This window comes from Gossypium hirsutum, chromosome A10 (genome assembly GCF_007990345.1).
Source record: "Gossypium hirsutum isolate 1008001.06 chromosome A10, Gossypium_hirsutum_v2.1, whole genome shotgun sequence".
Classification (NCBI taxonomy): domain Eukaryota; kingdom Viridiplantae; phylum Streptophyta; class Magnoliopsida; order Malvales; family Malvaceae; genus Gossypium; species Gossypium hirsutum.
The window spans coordinates 33,319,116-33,339,435 of record NC_053433.1 but is presented as its reverse complement, the minus strand read 5'-3'; the positions used below and the strand labels follow the sequence as shown (position 1 = coordinate 33,339,435).

The 20,320-nt window shown below is 31.2% G+C and overlaps 2 protein-coding genes across 5 annotated transcripts; both read right to left on the bottom strand.

The window, feature by feature from the left end:
* Positions 1-400: 400 nt before the first annotated feature.
* On the bottom strand, positions 401-10,952 carry LOC107896213 (uncharacterized). 4 transcript variants are annotated; one of them, XR_005903549.1, is made up of 10 exons: positions 10,749-10,952; positions 8,941-9,037; positions 7,247-7,330; positions 7,096-7,164; positions 1,986-2,126; positions 1,651-1,895; positions 1,372-1,572; positions 1,210-1,291; positions 1,020-1,121; positions 401-862 (listed from the first exon to the last, which is right to left on the bottom strand). XR_005903549.1 is itself a non-coding variant. In XM_041079249.1 (8 exons), the coding sequence occupies exons 5-8, from the start codon at positions 4,163-4,165 to the stop codon at positions 2,264-2,266; spliced, it is 1,665 nt and encodes a 554-aa protein (XP_040935183.1). In that variant the 5' UTR covers positions 4,166-5,745; positions 7,096-7,164; positions 7,247-7,330; positions 8,941-9,037; positions 10,749-10,926; the 3' UTR covers positions 2,259-2,263. The 4 variants fall into 4 exon arrangements, 1 of the variants encoding a protein (XP_040935183.1); XM_041079249.1 differs by lacking the exons at positions 401-862; positions 1,020-1,121; positions 1,210-1,291; ... (1 more) ...; positions 1,651-1,895; positions 1,986-2,126 and adding exons at positions 2,259-2,917; positions 3,001-3,106; positions 3,185-3,487; positions 3,564-5,745 and having other exon boundaries at positions 10,749-10,926; XR_001684333.2 differs by lacking the exons at positions 1,020-1,121; positions 1,210-1,291; positions 1,372-1,572; positions 1,651-1,895; positions 1,986-2,126 and having other exon boundaries at positions 10,749-10,926.
* Positions 10,953-15,523: 4,571 nt separating this feature from the next.
* Positions 15,524-16,709, bottom strand: LOC107897941 (myb-related protein Myb4-like). The gene is given in 3 exon segments (NM_001326853.1): positions 15,524-16,012; positions 16,333-16,462; positions 16,578-16,709. Coding segments are annotated over 3 exon segments (705 nt in total). The 5' UTR covers positions 16,684-16,709; the 3' UTR covers positions 15,524-15,543.
* Between the last annotated feature and the right edge of the window lie 3,611 nt (positions 16,710-20,320).

Below are 20,320 nucleotides of genomic sequence, written 5' to 3'. Positions count from 1 at the left end.
TTAGCGGCGTTTTAACAAAAAACGCCGCTATCACTACAGGAAAACAGACTTTTAGCGGCGTTTTTTTTGTCTTTAACGGCGTTTTTAAGCGCTGCTAATACTTTTAATGGCGCTTTCACAAGCGCCACAAAAAACGTCGCTATATGCAGCGCCACAAAAATTAGCGGCGCTTCCACAAAAAACGCCGCTAAAGACTAGGACCTTTAGCGGCGCTTCTTCAAAAAACGCCGCTAAAGACCAGGATCTTTAGCAGCGCTTTTTTAAAAAACGCCGCTAATTTGCCCAGTTTTCTAGTATGTATTTTTGCACCTATATCTAACCCTCCTGCAAGAAATTCAATCAAAAACAGCAAATATACCATGAAATCCAACCAAAACATGTAAATTAAAATAATACAAAATTATAGGAAAAATATATTATATAAATTGTAAATGAATATTCAAAATATTCTTAAAATAATGTTAAAAGTTACAAGAAAATAAATGTCTATGATGGCGGATTTTGAAATTGTTGGAACATAGTCATCATAGACTGAAGCTGTTGCTGGAATTCATTGTATTTCCTGTTCTGCTCCGCCTCCCTCGCTGCTGCCTTGCTCATCTGTGCTAGCTTGTATCTGAACTATCTGATCTTTTAACCTCTGAACTTCAGCTTGACTTTGACTCTCGGAAGGCATGTATTGGTGCGAGGTGGATCCAAAATATTGGGTCGGGTTAACACCAGATCCTTGAAATCTAACCCGACCATACCTTTTAGGACCCAAAACTTCATTAATAATTCTGTTATCAATATCCTCAAAATTAACAGAACTATCAGTTGAAGCAGTCGCTTCATACTCTGCCTTCTTATCTTTTAGTTTCTCCTAATAAATCAGCCAAAGAGTTAGAAACGAAATATACAAAAAAAATAAATACAACATAACATTATTTAAATTAAACTAATAAAAACGACGAATTAAAACATTATAATTAAATATTATAAATATTTATAATGAATCAATTTTTATTAAGTAAATATACCATAATTTCTGCAGCCTCAGATGACATCGGAGTTCCATCTTTTTTCCTGTGCGTAATGTCAAAAAGTTGAAGGCGTCCAACTTTTTAACCAGACGAGTCTTCCTACAATATAGTAGTAAAATTATTATTTAGTAGTAAAAAGTTATTAATACTTGATAGATTTAATAAATCCATAGTACCGCGGCCTGACCTACACAAGCAAAACTTTTCGACCCTGCCGTGTGCGTAAACTTTTGTTTTTGCCTGCTGCTTGTTCCAACTCGCTCACGGTCCTACATAATGAAATTATTATTACGTATATAGTAAATACTATAAACCGAAAAATTTATAAGAGTTTGCAAGTACATAATACCTCTCCTTTCTTCGAATTCCAAAATCGAACCACATCTTCCCATTGGTACCTCAGCATTCCCGGTGGGACATTTTGTAATTTTTCTTCGAGGCTTATGGGTTTTTTAAAATATTCTTTTTTCAAAATGCTTTTATTGTCTCTCCATTTTTTACCCAATACCTTCTTGATATAGGCATCAGAGACCTCTAAAGCAAACCTATCCTGAAAAACACAAGTTTAGGAAGTAACTATAAATGAAAATTAAACCAAAGTATTATAATTACATTAACGTTTTCTTACCTTAATATTAGAGAGAGCTTGATTTTTATTGCTATCAGGCATGTTATGCCATAATTCGTAGTTGATGGGCAACATATTGGCATTTCGTGCTATAATGCCCAAATAGCCTGCTAAAAGTCGAGCTTCTTGTCCAACAGGCCGACCATGGCTGTTTCTAGTTACTTTGACACGCTCGACAGAATTTAAGTTATATAAATCTGTTAGGAGCGTACGTCCTCGACCTCTGCGTGTCCCACCATTTTCAGCTGAAAAATAATAAATTATTACTATATTGAAATTTGAAAATAAATCAGTAATAAAATTTAATACAATTTGTAAAATAAACTTAACATTACTTTGAAATTCTACAGACTCGTCAAGTGTCTCCAACACGCTTGAAGATCCAACAACTGTCTACTGTTCAGTACTTACTTCTTTCGAATTTGTAGTATTCTGTACAATACTAAGATCTCTTAATCTTCTTCTAGGCATTTTTCCTACAACACATAAAATAGATAAAATTTTAGTAAGAAATAACAATAATAGTAAATATAAAATAGGTAAATTATATAACATGACCAATGTTAAAATTATAACATTACATATAAATAAAAAATCATAAAATCTTACTACATCATAAATCGTAAATATCTTCGTCTACATCCTGACGAACCCATTGAAATTGTGTACTAGTACTAGGGACATTCTCATCTAAGTCTTGTTTTGGAAAAGGCAAAGTTTCTGATCTTTCAACGATGTCATCTCTACTTCCATTCCCCATGTCAAACAAGTCTCTAGGGGTGTTTCGGAGTACAACGTACCAACCCTCATCAATTGGATCTTTTGAGTAAAAAACTTGTTTAACTTGAGAAGAAAATACATACGGCTCGTCTGTCAAATGTTCTCCAGTGTGAATTAATCGAGAGAAATTCACCATTGTAAAACCAAACTGATCATTTTTAATTCCGCGAGCAGTATTAGCATCAGCCCAATCACATCGAAATAAGACAACTTTCCATTTTCCATAATAATCCAACTCAATAATGTCGGTTAGAAGTCCATAATACTCCACATTTCCCTCGACAGGATTACTGTCCCTAGCACTAGCGTAACTTGTAATTAAAGAATTAACAACTACTCCACAATTTTGAGTTCTCCTCAATCTCTCGCGATATTTGGTATGAAATCTGAATCCATTCATGATGAAGCCACTATATCTTTTTACTACTCGATTCGGACCTTGGGAAAGCCATTTAACTTCGTCATTAACGACATTCCCACTCCAAACCTATTGAATCGAAAGTAAATTGAGTAATTATAAATGTTATGAGAAGACATTATTATTTGTCAATAAAATGTTGAGTTGCATACCGTTTGGCTTAACCATTCATGAAAAGATTCTGCGAATAACCTATTAATCTCGCGCTGTTGTAATCTTCGTGAGCGTGGACGAGATCTTAAGATTTGTTTGTACTCACTATGTTAAACACATGTTTAATTCGTTAAAAAATAAACAAATTAAAAAAAAGAATATTTATCATATTCTAAAACTTACTTGCATAACTGTTCAAGTGCATCGTGGTGGAAAAGAACATATCTATGTGCTTGTATCCAAGATCGGTCATCTAATTCTACAATTTCAACTTTGCCGATTGGTTCTCCATAACTTTGAAATAAATAAGTTTTGTCCAAGTTAGGATCATTGAGTCCGACATTTCTACTTGGTCTATTCAATCTTGTTTCAACATCTAAATATCTAGAACAGAATGTCATACACTCCTCTGCCAAGTAGCCTTCAGCAATTGATCCTTCCGGATAACGCTTGTTACGACAATAAGACTTCAATTTGCTTAGGAACCTAAACACCATATACAACATTATCAAAACTGGTAACTATAGGTATAAAGGAGAATGCCTTTGAAATAAATTAGCACCTTTCAATTGGATACATCCAACGATAGAAAACCGGCCCACCAATTATTGCTTCACGAGGAAGATGAATGACATGGTGCACCATAATAGTGAAGAAGGAAGGTGGAAAGATCTTCTCCAAATTGCATAATGTCAAAGCGGCTCGATCTTGTACTTTTTCAAGTTCTTCAACATTCAGAACTTTGCCACAAATTACTTTCATTATATTGGACAGCTCAATTATACAGGACGTTACCTTCTTTGACATACAGCACCGTAAAGCAACTGGAAGTAGATCTTGCATCAGGATGTGATAGTCATGTGATTTTAATGAATATAGTCTTCGATCTTTAAGACTTACACATCGAGATATATTTGATGAATACACATCCAGAACCTTTATATCCTTCAACACCGTGCAGAACATTTCTTTCTCTTCCTTTGACATTGCAAAAATTGTAGGCGGCAACCAATATTTTCCATTAGGAAGTACTTGGGGATGAAGATCACGCCTAATTCCCATGTGAACTAAATCAAGTCGACTCTGAAGATTATCTTTTGATTTACCATCGACGTTCAAAATTGTCCGGATGATGTTCTCGCAGACATTCTTCTCAATATGCATCACATCAAGATTGTGGCGTAATATATGATGCTCCCAATAAGGCAACTCAAAAAAATATTTCTTTTCTTCCACAACTCCGCCTCATTAGGGTCATCTTCCTCGTCAGATTCATCATCAGATTCATCCCTCGATCGTCTATTTGTTTGCCTGTTAGATGGTTGATTCAGCTTCCCGTAACTAAAATCCATATCTTTTAACATGAATAAGATTTCAGATCCAATGGTCTACTCAGGAGCTTTTTTCAACCCTTCAGTACCGTCAAATAAAGCCTTCTGAAATCTATATCTATGATTTTCATCTAACCACCGACGATACCCCATATAGCAAAACTTCTTCCCATTATATAACCACTGTGAACACGTTTGAGCAGCACAACAAGGACAAGCATAACATCATTTGGTACTCCAACCCGATAAATTCGCATATGCCGGGAAATCATTAATTGTCCACATCAAAGCAGCACGTAGGTAAAAGTTCTCCTTTCTCAATACATCATACGTCTCAACACCCGCCCATAATTGTTTTAACTCTTCAATAAGTGGCTGCAGATATATGTCAATATCATTTCCGGGGCCTTTCTCTCCGGGGATAATCATAGATAATATCAAAGAAGATTGCTTCATGCAGAGCCATGGAGGCAAATTATAAGGAACAAGGACCACAGGCCAAGTACTGTACGAGGTGCTCATGATTTTAAAAGGATTAAATCCGTCAGATGCTAACCCGAGCCTTACACTCCGAGGATCACTTGCAAAGCTTGGAAATTTATTGTCAAATGATTTCCATGCAAAAGAATCTGCAGGATGCCTTAATAATCCATCATCCGTTCGTTGATCATGATGCCACGTCATAAACTCAGCTGTCTTTGACGACATGAATAGCCTTTGAAGTATTGGGATTAGCGGGAAATATCGCAAAATCTTGTTCGGCTTCCTTCTTGACTGTGTCCCATATTCATCCTCATTAACATCTTCTACATCTCTATTCATCCAACGAGATTTACCGCAAACATGACAAGACTGTTGATTTCTTCGATCACCCCAATACAACATGCAATCATTTGGGCAACTATGAATTTTGTTGTACCCAATGCCCAAATCTTTTATCACTTTCTTCATGTCCTTACATGATTGAGGGATTTTTGCAAACGGGAACATTTCTCTCAAAAGCTCTAACAGCATTGTCAAAGAGTTTCCGGTCCACCCTCCCAAACATTTTAAGTGGAAAAGGCGAATACAGAATGACATTTTCGAAAATTTTGATCCCTCATAAAGTTCTTCATTCATTTCACCAAGTAACATGTAGAACTTCGCCGCTTCTTCATTCGGTTGTTCATCTGGTACACTTCTTCTCGTTTCCATAAAAGTATTCCCACCGATATTATAATCATCGGATGCAACATTGTTTGGTGGAAATGATTGGAAACCTTCACTCCGCATATTAAATGCATCCCGCATCATACCTTCCATGTCATCTTCTCTAACATACTGACGGTAACCACTATAAGGATATCCTGGATTAATCGTCGAAGAGGCTCCACTAGGTGTACACTCTCCATGGAAAATCCATTTTTTATACCCCTGAATGAAGCCATCAACAATTAGATGTTCGTAGACAACTTCACGATAATGCCAATAGATATTGCCACACTTCTTACACGGGCAAAGAATCATATTCTCTTGGCTTGTATTGTGAAATGCAAAATCTAAAAAAGATTGCACTCCATTTTGATACTCGTTGCTTGCCCTTGAGAAATTCATCCAAGTCCTATCCATTTCGTAGTTGTTGAAGTCTAAAGTTGGCAATAAGTTACACGGGTAAGTTGTTTATTATGTAAGTCTTGATATGATATATTTTTATGTTTTATGTAAGTTATGTAGATTATGTAAGTTATGAAATTTGAACTTTAAACTATATGCTTTTAAGGAAATTATTAGATTAAACTACATGTATTAGTTAAGTTATGTAAGTTGTTATGTACGTTATGTGAGTTATGTAAATTATGTAAGTTATGTGAGTTATGTAAGTTGTTAAGTAAATTATGTAAGTTATGTGAGTTATGTAAGTTGTTATGTAAATTATGTAAGTTATATGAGTTATTTAAGTTATGTAATTTATTTAAGTAATGATCAATATTAATACTATTTTGATAAAAATTAGTTATAACTTTTAAAGACATTTAAAAATATTAAATATTAAATATTAAAATCAAACATTATTAATATAAAAAAATAGTAATTTGAATATAATAATATCAAAAAAGAATCGTAGTTTAAATTTTATAAGTAAATTTGAAATAAATTAAGGTTATATAAATATTCAATAGTAAATGAAATCGATAGAACTTTTTCCAAGTCTTTTTGAATTTTTTAAGATTCATCATACGTGGCGTTGTTACACCTAGGGAGGATCCATTATATCTTACAGCTCGATATAAGGCAACCCGTCAGGTTTCCAGCCTATATACTTTGAATCTTTAAAATATTTAAAATAAGGTTGGAGAGAAGGTCAGCTATTGTTGTAATTTTAATGAACAAGCAAGCTACATGGTAATAAATATTAATAGTAAATGAGCTCGATAGAACTTTTTTCAAGTCTTTTTGAATTTTTTAAGATTCATCATATGTGGCGTTGTTACATCTAGGGAGGATCCATTATATCTTACAGCTCGATATAAGGCAACCCGTCAGGTTTCCAGCCTATATACTTTGAATCTTTAAAATATTTAAAATAAGGTTGGAGAGAATGTCAGTTATTGTTGTAATTTTAATGGACAAGCAAGCTACATGGTAATAAAATTAATTCATACTTATTCATACTCCACTCTCACCAGCAAACAGAGGCTGGAGTCAAAAAAGTAATATTTGTTAAATAATTTAAAGTGAAAATGCATAGAAATAAGGAAAAAAATTTAGCAACGAAACCTGTACCTAGAACAGATGTCAATGGTTGTGGTGTATTTAGTTGCACCAAATATTAATTCAGGTGCTCGACAGTACCTAGAACAGATGTAAGATTATAAGAGTAGCACCAAATATATTTCTGTTTAAGCAAATATAAAAATTTTATCTATATCAGTACCAAATATTAATTCGAAGATTAAATGGCAAATTCAGTTGAACCACTAGTTGCAGGAGGAGCAGGAAGTAGTAACTGATGCTGAATCTGGTCCAAACAGAAAGTGTTTTTTTTTAGTGAAGCAGCAATGAAAAGAAAAATATGATATGCCTTTGTATATATGCCATAGATATTTTGGGTTAACCTCATCTGAATTCCTAAAAGCATCAAAACCAGATAATGGATTCTAATTTTCCCAAATAAGCTAATTTAACTATAGGGAGAAATGAATCAAGCTGAAAAATGAATGTCATCTGCCATAATACAGCTACTTGCTATATTATGCCATGATACAAGCAAATAACATAATTATAACATGAAAACAGAAATATTGCATATTGTATATAATACAAATTATTTATGTATCAAATTTTATAAGAAAATAAAATAATTTAAACATATTGTATATAATACAAATTATTTATGTATCAAATTTTATAAGAATATAAAATAATTTAAACATGACCGCATCATGAGAAAAACGAATGAAAATAAAATAAAATGGTTGTTTGAAGGAGATTTAAGAAGAGATGAGAATTAGGAGAGAAGAAGAGAAGAAAGCAGGAGAGAAATAAGAAGAGGAGTGAAGGAAAACAGTTGGGAATTGGACCTTAATTTTTATGGGTGAAATTAGTATTAAATATGATCAAAAAACTTTAAAAATAATATAATTGAAGAAAAATAAAAATGAATCACGAAAAAAGTAATCCTATAAACCGTAAAACAAAAATGAGCAAACCAATTGTGAATTAAGAAATGAAAAAATAGCAAAGGAAGACAGATATGTGTGTAAAATTATAACACGTAGCCAAAAAGAAATGTGTCCCCTTAAAATGTTTTCATATTGGACGTAAGTTGAAGGTTAAAAGGAAAGAAAAATGCACTTCCACTCTTATTGATTTGCCTGTCTATTTCATCTTTAATATAAACAGCCAAATATTTTATACTCTAAGGATGAGCAGCTTTAAATGTAAACGATTCATAATTGTCAACCCCAAATCCAATGCCAACTATATCTACTTTACGAATTTACTACTACTGCTCACTGCTTGACTAGGGAAAGTACTGCTGTTTCCACGTATATTAACTTTGTCATTGACTTCAATTAATTAAAAACTATTTGAGAAATCGAATTTCAAATTTAGGATTGATGGTCACTCTCACTATCACATCAATAAACTGCTACCCTACTCCTAATTACTATAGTCTATCAGTAAGTTTTTAGGTCTTTGTTTTTATTTCAAGAACAATGAACCATTTGAACCACATTTCAATTTCCCTCCTACTTTCATCATGCTAGTTTTTTGTTTTTTGTTTTTTGGTGGGAGCTCAAGAATTGTCTAGTATTAATGGTAATGTAAGGGAATGATTAATGGAAACTTGAAATATTCATTTATGGAATTTATGCATATACAACTTTTCAAAAAAAGTCTAATATTAAGGAATTTTAAAAAAAATTAAATATATATTGTTAGCAAAATTTAATACACGTCCTATTGGTTTACCCTTGAGTGCAGCAGAACAACAAAGAACCTGTACTTTCTATATATATCTAGAGCTTTTAGTAATCAGTATTTGAACTGTTACAGACAAATGCAATCAATGTATTTGTTTTACATTGTGAAGTTTGTCAATAAAAAAAAAAAGAAAAAAATTACCTTAAGTTTTATTCAACACAGAGGGTCCCATCAACTTCACCAGTTCCCTGTTTACAACCCTACAAGACCCTTTAGCCTGTAATAATATGTCTTTTACCTGCAAAATCAAAAAAATAATAATACCTCATATCAGTTAAATCTTGAATTGATTATGGTTTTGCAACTTAAATAAGAATTTGCCAATGTTTGCTTATGCAAGCTAGGCCATGATAACCCTTAGACCCATCCAAGGAGTTAGGCTTGATAGGTTTGACCCTCCTAAGTTGGTCATGGCTCAACCGGATTTAAACTTAGGCAAAAAATTTTAAAAATGAATTTGAATCGAGACTTGACCCATGTACAAATTTAATGTCCCTGATTCAAACAAGCTTTATGAGGACCTGATACGAGTCATTAGAACACAATGCGCTGAAGGGATCAAGCAGAAGCTGCAGGCAAAACCAGGTTGAGTTCCTGGTCTAGCCCAACAAATAGACAAGGCAAGTGATATGCATTAGAGTTTAGAGATAGCTTTTAGGGACGATTTTCAAAGCTTCTAGGGACAATTTTGTCGTCCCAAAATATGATTTAATTTTTGATCTAAAAAAGAAAGAAAGTATATGATTTTATCCCTGAGATGTGACTTAAAGCACCATTCGTGAGAATATTTTTGAAGGGTTTCACTTTTGGACAACAAGATGGTGATTTAGATTGTAGCATTTTCAATTGTGACCTGTTTTATGAAAAGGTTACAAATTGAGTTGATATGGGAAGAAGAAAAAAAAAAAAAGGGAACCTATTTGATTTATCCACCTTACTTACTTTTTTCTATTACATGCCCCATTTTCCTTTCCTATAATTTTGATTTGATTGTCATTTGTGAAAGGGTTCATCTCCCCTATCCTTTAACACTGCTCCAAAATATGATATATTATTACATGCTAAATAATATATCAGCTAATACCCTTTCAATCTTTGGCAGTTTCCCTCCTACTTAGTGCTTAAGTTTTTTCAGCTTTTTTTACTTATTACCAGACACATGTAACTACATGAAACTGAAAACCCCCAGAACCTGGTTTCCACTTAATGAATGAAACTTGGCCTTATATGTATCTACTGCTATTCTATATATATATATGATAAGATAAAGCAATTTCCATATACCATACTAGGAAAACGAAAATCCTATATATATTATTTAGAATACTTTTATTTAATAAACTCATAATTGACACAAAGACCAGATCATGAAGCTTAAGAACAGTGCAAAAAGAGCTCAAATTATTGTATAACAGCATATACAGAATTATAGCAAGGTAGCTCACTTACATTAATTTTGGTGGATAGTCGAAGAACATATATCACTGCTCTAGCGCATACAGTTATACTAATGGTGTTTTTTTTCCATGGAAATAATATCTAGTCGACAGTAATTATGAGTTAATTTTCTTTTTTAGAGTTAATTGTATCTTAGAAATGAGCAACTCTTCAATTGTTTTGTCAGTCGGATGGTCCATGCTCAGTTCTTCGATCTTTCAGTGGATATGAACTAACCTTTGACCCAAATAGATTCCTATCATAGCTCAAATCAAGATACAACAAACAACAATTCAAAATTGTGTGAACATGATACGAGATCTTTGTGTTCGAAAAATTAAGTGGCTGAGGATTTTGCTTTCGTGGTTGTCATTGAGTGCATTCAGACACAATTGCCAACCCAAAATGAATATCCTACAACTTGGTTGACCGACACTTCATCCAACATCATCCAAAACCCATAGGTTAAACAAAGAAGAAATAAATTGTTCTCAAATAAAAGCACAACTTACCTGAAATTTTACACTCCGATGAAGCAAACGAGTAACCTCCAAAACAGAAAAGCGATTCAAGTCAGATGCATGTTAGCTCTACAATGAATCTTAACCGTGCCTGTTAATTCTTTTAGGGGAAATTTAGGGTTTAGAAGAAATTACAGAATTGGGGAAATCTATTTTGGGGGGAATGGGTGTCGGGCATGAGAAAGAAGCAAACACTTCAAGGAAAACGGCACCGTTCAAGGTAAAAAATTATGTTTTTTGCGGTGTTTTTTAAAAAACGCCGCTAATCCCCTAAATATCCATTTAAAACGATGCCGTTTACTATTTTAATTTTTTACGGAATTTTTAATCCCTTAAATCTCCAATTTAATTTTACTTAAATCCCTTAAATCTTTATAAATACTTAAAGTAAATTTATTTAAACCAAATGATATTGTTTTAATTTTTTTTATAAATATATACATGTTATTTTTATTTGATATTTATTAATTTTTTAAATATAAACAATTTAAATATTTTTAATTATATTTTTTTTCTATTAGTTGTTGAATTATATGTAAGTTGTGGATTTAGTCCTTTTACTTTCATTTTGTTATTTTTAGTCATTTTAATTTTTAAATTTTAAAATTGTAGTATTAATTAAATGGTAGCTATTAAATTCATTAAGTTTTGCTATTTCTAAAATCTAATGTAACAAACATATTACTCACAAAAAGCCAGTTACGGATTTAACGGTTGTCATTTGTGTCAAAATTAATAATTTAAAATTTGAAAAGTATATATAGGGACCAATAATAATCTAATTGCTATTTCTATGACAATTTTAAGTTTAAATTTCACTTAAATAAATTAAGTGTAGAGGAATTAATTTGAATTGAATTATTTTTAATATATCAAAATATTTTTAGATTAAATCTTAAACCATTTTATTTATATAAACTATTATCTCTTAAATAATTTAAACTGTAATTATAATTTTAATATAATATTCAAGTTAATATTATCTCTTTTACAATTATATAAGAAATCGTTTAATATATAAATTAAAAAACACTACTTAATCATAACCCTAAAAAACCTTTAACCCCTATCCCATAAACACTAAAGTACTCTAAGGCGCTCTAAATTATAAACCCTAAACCCTAATTAAACCGGCCTAAACCCTAAACCATGAACACTTAAAACCTTAAATCCTAAACCCTAAACCCTAATCCCCAAAATCCTAACAATTAAATCATAAACCTCACACCCTAAACCCTAAACTCCAAATCATAAACCCTATATATATTACAAGGGACAAAGATAATTAAAAAGGAATTTTATTGCTTATCTAAACTCTAAACCTCTTAACCCCTATCCCATAAACACTAAATCCTTAACCCCAAAACCTTACACCTTAAACTCCAACCCTAACCCCTAAACCTTAAATCATATTAATCCCTCTTTTACGATTATATAAGAAAATATTTAATATATTGTATAACCATAAATTTTAATAATTATTATTTTAGGGGTTATAGATTAGTGTTTATGATTTTTTAGGGTTTAGGGGTTATATAACTTTTAGCGACGTTTTACCAAAAGCGCCGCTAATGCTCGGGTCTTTAGCGGCGTTTTTTACTAAAACGCCGCTATTGCTCTGTGTTTGACAATTTTTGCGGCGTTTTTTGGTAAAACGCCGCTAAAAACGCCGCTAAAGCCCTATTTTCATGTAGTGTATTGCTCTGTTTTTAGCGGCGTTTTAACAAAAAACGCGCTATTGCTCTGTGTTTTACAATTTTTGTGGCGTTTTTTGATAAAATGCCGCTAAAAACGCCGTTAAAACCCTATTTTCCTGTAGTGTTTGCATCTTCATCACAAACATTTATTATATTAAATAAACTACATTTTATCTTAGAGTTTATATGACTCGAATCTCGTTATTTATTAAAGAAATAAATATAGTGGTAAAATAAGAAGACCATGCCGCACAAGTAAAACCCGTATAGAAGTACACTTTTTCTATTTGACATTGATTAGAATAAAGTTTTTTAACCTTTAAATATATATAGTTGAAACTCTTATTGTATCATTTAGTTTTTAACATTAGTAAATTTCTCCTCCTCTGCCCATATTTTTTTTTCTCAAAAGAGTTTTCACGTAAAATCTGTGTGTTTTATTTTTTTCTTTTTTTATTACTTTGCAATTATTCTATTATCATTATTGATGTAGATTATAACATTTTATAATATTTCTTGTCATTAAAAGAAAAATATATTGTGTTTTTCCCAATATCTTTTTTGAATATATTGCCCAATATCTTGAATGTCTAGGGGTGGGGACAAAGTCACATGATAATGTTTCTTAAATCGTTTCTATATTCCAACAACTATTTAGCATTTACGTATGCACATGGAAACGACTATAAAGAGAACTTTAAACATTGGTAAACAGTCGTTCAACCTATTCCTACTATGTTAAACTTTTTCGATTTTAATTTTTAATGGTCAAGAAAAAAAAAACCAAACTATATATGGGTAAAGAAGTGTACTCGAAAATGAAAAACAAAATATTTTTAAAGAGTTTACAAGCACAATTCATAAATAATATAAGGTGAGATTTAAATTAAAATAATTTAAAAGAAAACTTACACATAATATTTATATATAATAAGACTCAAATCTAAGCCATCAAAACATCATAGTCTTAACCTTATTAACCCAGCTAAGGCATTATTCATTAAGTATGTAAAATTTTAAGTTAATGAGTTTTTGAATATTCAATGTGTATATTTACGAATGTGGGTGTAAATTTAAACAATTTGTTTGAAGGGATGTTAATTATATGAGTTTTGTGAAGGTTATTTGACAAGATTTGACGGATTTCTCAACATGTCAATATTGTTCTTAGAGTAAATTTGTCTACCGACTCTCTCAAAAGTCCAAATGTTTGAAAAGATAATGAATTTATAAAATAAGAGAATCTTGTAGAAACTTAAAAAGATGAACCATACACATTTTACATGATCGCCCATAAAAAAAATTCCCATATTTACGCTTGATGGTATTTAAATTTATACTCTCTAGCATATTGGGCATTATTGGGTAAGGAGCTAGCCCTTACCCAACAAAGCATTATATAATATACATCATGACTTTAAATCTCAAGAAGCAAATATGAGTTTTCTTTCGTAGATGATCATGCACGTTTGCATGGTTTGTTTTGTGAAACACCTAATGAGACCTATGCAATGTCATCCCATTAGTTTGAGGTTAGTTGAAGTAAAAGATAATGAATGTGAAAATAAAATATTGTTGAGCTCAATTATTTAGTTATAAGATAAAAAATTATATACTGTGTTATTTTTTAGTGTATATATGTAAAATAACATTTATTATTATTTTAAAAATATTTTAAATATACAACTTTAAATTTATAAAGTATTTTAAAATGAAACTTTTATAAAGTAGTTTAAATTTATATCATTTTTTACATATCAATAATTAGTATTAATGCATTCATATTATTTTCATTTTGTGGTGTAACTTAATTCATTTCATATTTTGGGTTGTAACATAATATAGTAATTCAATTTTATTCCATGATCACATGTTGCCTTGCAAGCTAATTTAGAATATTATTTAGTTAGCTGAAAAAGAAATTTAAAATAAAATTCATTATATTAATTATTTTTATTTCATTTTTAATCATCTATTTAAATAAGTTTATCTGCACAATTATTGACAAACCAATTTAAATTTCATATCAAAAGAATGTGAGTTCAAAGATATTTAAATGAAATATTATTTAATAGTAAACTCATAAATTTTAATTTTCATATAAGTTAAATTTTTATTTTTTATTTTTATAATTAAGGGTAAGAATGAAGTTGCTAGGGATTGAACCCAAACTTTCATACCACAATACAAATTCTCTTATTACTAGATTATGAAGTTATTGTCACATCAAGTTTAATCTTTATTATATATATGAAAATTTTATTTTAATTTAATTTCACAACTCACACTAACACCTTTATTGACTTAGCAACAATTTAAGTATGCATATAATTTATTTAATATGAAATTAATTAAATTTAATATTTTAAAAATATATATAATTAAATTAAAATTAAAGTCCCTTTATATAATAAAATACACTATCAAAATTTTATGTATAATAAAACCAAACCAAAATTCAGAAAATGTTAATCTTCAAATCTCAACTTTGTTAAATGCGGCTTCTTAAGGATATTTCTTCTTGGAAATAAAAAATTATTGATAAAAAATTAATGAGCAGTGAGCCTAAAATCAAAGTTTTTGATAAAAAAATTTTATCCATAATAAATGTTAAATAATTTATATTTAAATTATATTTAAAAATTAAAAAATAAATAAGATATATGACAAAATCTTAACTCTACTGTAAAATTAAAAATTTTAATTATTTGTATATCAAATAATTATTTGATATTAAAAACTCTATTTATATAACAAAATTAAATATTGGAAGTAATAAATTGTACCATCTATGAATGAACAATTTTATTATAATTAAGCACATAAATTAGCAATTAAAAAATGAAAATATAGTAAATTATAATTTCATCATTCTCTATATGCAATGAGCTTCAACTTTTTTTTTTTTAATAAGTTTTGAAGCATCATCTATCCCGATATATAACTGCTCCTAAGTCAATCTTTTTGCCTTTCCTCCTTTTATTCTACACTACAAAAGTCTTCCAATGACATAATTTCTCCTTTGAATGGAACTAAAATCTTCATCTAAAGACTTGGCTTCTTTTTTTGGGTCAATGAGGTGGTTCTCCTTAGAATTGTGTGATGAAACCTTGTTCACTACCACCAGCTTTAATGAACAGGTCGTACCAAAACTCCATTGAATCATCAAGGTTTTCACCAAATGTATAGTTTGGTTCCATGATATTATCAGTCGATAATGAAGGAACTTGAGGCTCATCCGATGACAGTGCATCCGACCAGAAACTTTCATCAATTTCAACCAAACATTCCCAAGAATCCATGTTGTTGTCTTCCCTATGATCACTGCCATCTATAATGGAGGAAACTACTTCACCAGATGATGATGGAACCTCATCGGATTCTGAGTGGCTTGTGATGGACGGCTCCGATTTGATCTTGTTTTTGGACTTTAGTTTCTTTTTGCTGTTGTCTGGTTTTGTCTGGTATTGCTTAAGTCTCTTCTTCAAGTGAGTGTGCCATACATTTTTTATCTCATTATCTGTTCGTCCTGGTAATTTTGCTGCAATTGCCGACCACCTGAAAATTAAAAAAAAAAACATATATTAACCATTTATTTTATTTGAAATTGTAAATTAATTTTTTAAGAGAAAATCAATTTATTTTTTTTAACTCCACAGAGGATTAATATGAAAAGGGATCTTTCAGCCCACTTGCGGATATTTTAGTACTCAAAACCAACCCACAGAAAAGGAAGAAAAACAACTCGTCCCCCACAATAGACCCATTTACTTCAGGACTTCTCTCTCTTAATTATTAACTCTCCCATAATAAAGTAACACTTCTTTAACTTATTTTCAACTTAATCCCTGTTGAATGATAGTTTTAGAGATAGATACCTATTCCCTAACAATTCATGCAGTTGAATGATGGTTTCCTCTTCTTCCAAACTGAAGTTTCCCCTCTTAATATCAGGCCTTAAATAGTTTATCCATCGTAATCTGCAACTCTTCCCGCATCTTAGAAGACCTATTTATACAGAATAAATAAATAAATAAAAACATTATAAAATAAACGCATTGTCACCTTTAAATGGAAATTTTTTTTCCAGGAAAACTAGTAAGAAAAGAAAATGGAAAATTACCAGCTTGTTTTGGCAAGGCACGCCAATTTTGATGGCCATGTTTTTGAATATATGAGATTAAAATCTGGTCTTCTTCATGTGTCCATGGACCCTTTTTCAATCCCATCTTATCACAGCAAGGAGCTCTCACCATTTTTCTTTGCTTTATTTTTCCCTTTTCTTTTTACTCAACGAAATGAAAAGCTTGGCTTAAGATTTCTTCAGGATCTTGGTAGGCTATTTATATTCATAAAAATTGCTTGAAAAGTCAAGACTTTGAAAGAATCTATTTACGTTCAAACAAGTGGTAGAGGTGGGCAAGTTCCAGGAAAAAACTTTTTCTTTTCTCTCTCACACAGCAAAATTCCAAAAAGAAAGTGTATGTATATATTTTTTATTACAGAAACATTGAACAAATTACTACATAGGTGTCTCAATTTTGTCCTGTAATGAAAGAACATAAGCTAATTGATTAGACAAAAGTTTCAGGTATGTATCCAATTAATTATGATTAGCAGACGTGAGCAAATGACGCTAAAAAAAAATGAAAGCAGCCGATGTTAAAGCAGAGCTTTGAAAATGACATTTCATAGTTGGGTTTTATATAATAATAATAATAATTAGTACTGCAGCAATAATTTTGTAGGAGAATTGAATAAAATTTTAATTTTTTATAGTTTATATTTTTATAATTTTTAAATAATTAAAATAATTTTTTTAATTTAAAAAATAAAATATAATTTTATTTTTATTAATTTAAAATTTTTTATAAAAATTAAAAATTTAAATAATAATTTTAAATTTTAGGGCCGAACACCTGCCATTCGCCCCTGTTAGTACTATGAGGTGTGCACATGGACTGCTTTTTAAAATTAATTTTCGAACCAAAATGGTCAAATTTAAACAGTAGACAACGCAAGAACTACAAACCGTTTTATTAAGCACACGTGGTTTTGATTGGTCTAAATTAACCAAATAAGGAAATGTCGATAGGTACATCCTTTAGTTCTATCGAAAGCCAACGTTTAAGATTTGAATAGATTAAGAAAATAGTTTCACATTAAATTTACTTTTATACTTTTATCTACAATTTGTATAATATATAAAACCACTTTTAAAAATATTTGAACTAATGATGATATCTTTTTATTTTTTTAACATATTATTGAATTAACATTTAAAAATTTAGAATTAATTTTACTCGAAAATATAATCATAACTTGAATAAAAATTAAAAGTTAAAATAACTAGTAATTAAGATTATATCCATTTTGTAACACCTCAAACCCAGCTTAGACGTTATGGCTAAATCTGGGAGTGTCATGAAAAAATGTTTTGAAACTGATAATACTTTGATAAAACGTCCAAGTTTAATAAAACGTATTCATTTATATATTTATTACTGATCGTTACTTGTTATCCTTTAAGGTTAACCAAATCATTTCGCAGCGGAAGTTTGAAAAACCGTTTAAATCAAAACCACATTCATGTTTTCAAAAATAACATTTGTTCACGTAAAATTGATATTTTGTCGAATCGTCGTGGTTTAGAAATCTAACGTAACCATACCAAAAATTTAAACCAAACAATCCAAAAAGTCCGGAGAATCCAAAAATTACAGAACTCTTACGAAAACCAGAATTTCAGTAAAAATCATTAAATTATAATAATGAAAATAGTTTCTCGTCAAGTGGTCACTGCTGAGCCTCCGTCCCACCGACCTGCCTACACCTGTGGATTACCTGGACAAAACAGACAAATAGATGTGAGTTTTCGGAAACTCAATGTGTAGCCCAACAGAAATATTCATGCAACATACACAATATTTCATATACAATCAGATACAGATTTGGACCTAAGTCCATAACAGAGACGGATATCAAAGTCAGATTAACAGAACAGATATACCGAATCCTACTCCTATCCTCTACACACACCATCTCCGACCATCCCATCACATCATGTGAGGTTAAAAACACTCACCCATCCCTACACACCATATAGTGTCGATGCGACACATAACAGATAATATGCAGTCAAGCTGCTAGAATATAGGCAAAAGGTCACCGTATAGATTTCTTCCTCCACATATACAAATCCTACCTCAAATACAAATATTGATAAGTTGTAATTTGTATATATTTTTATCTCATGCTTACCATATTTTTGGATGAATTATCATCTGATTTGTGGAATTCGATGCTCCTAATCCTTTAATTTCATGTTTTATACTTAGGTGAGCATAGGAGAGCAAAAAGAGCGAGAAACGGGCCAAAAACGGAGAAAATGAGTCAACGTGGAAAATCAACACGGCTTGGACTTTCTCACACGTGTAGTTGACACGCCCGTGTCTATTTAACAGATTGTAACATGGCCTAAGCCACACCACACGGCCGTGTCTATTTAGCAGACTCTAAACACGGCTTAAGCCACCTCACACGAACGTGTCCCTGTCGAGCCCAAGTCTAGTTCTACTCTAAAAAGGCCACTTTTGAGGGTTTTGAAGCATTCTAAAGTCTATATAAACACCTGAGGAGGCACCTAAGAGACACACGGAGTAGGAGGCAAGGAATTACTCGAAGAAAGCCGATTGATCCATCTCAGAAGCCGGATTCTCCGTCAAGATTGAAGATCTCCCTTCAATTTCCTTCAGGGGTTTTTGGGTTTTCTTTATGTTTTGTTATTATTATTCTTCTGAGATGTTTCCTTTTACACTTATGAACTAAGTCCCCTAAATACCTAAGGGGAATGAAACCTAAGATGGATCTTGTTATTATTTTCTGAATTATATGATAAATACTTGATTTGTTCTTAATTCTTATTTTAATATTTCAAGATATTGATTCAAGTTTTGATGTGCTTATTTCGAGGAGCAAAAGTCCCTATCTAAGAGTAGATCTAGCATAATTAAGCGGAGTTGATTACACCCCTAGACATAGGGCGACATAAATTTGTCGGATTAGGGTCAAACCTAATAAGGGAATCTATAGATCGAGTTAATGCAACACTAGGGGTTTTAATTAGAAAGATATTTCAATTAATCAACCTATGGTTAGACGTTATTAGTCTCGAGAAAGATAATAATATAACTTAGGAATTTCTACGGATCGAGTCAAGTGAATAAATCGTCTAGTTCAGTAGTGAAGTCTAGGTGGATTTTTCCTTGGGTATTGTCCAAATCAATCAGTTTTCCCAAAAGTATTTCCCCAATTTTCTTCCTGTGCATTCTTAGTTTAGTTAATTAGTTTAGATAAAGTAAATCCCATTATTTTTAGGCTAGATAATAAAAAGAAAGTTAATACTAGTACTTTTAGTTCCTGTAGGTTCGACATTCTGGTCTTGCTATAAACTATACTACTGTTCAATAGGTGTGCTCGCCTTCATCGTGATAATAGTTAGTTTTCAAGTACGATCAATCATAAATATAAAACTTATCACGCATACATCAGATATAGAATACAGATGCCAAAAATAACAGAATAAACATGCTTAACATGCTCGTATACAGATAAATACATATTTAACAGTACAATCAGGCATTCATATCAATCTCCTACTTAAATCAGACTATCAGAGTATCATATCACAAGAAATAGGGTTTGGTTAGCCCTTACCGACCCTACAGTAGGCCCATAGTCAATCGGAACGACTCGTGCGACCCTAGAAAAAATTTTAGAATTCTGGGCCCACACGACGAGAATGGCCTTATCCATATGGCCCACGCGGCCTGGTGTAAAGCCTACAACCTAACCTGGCTTAGCCTG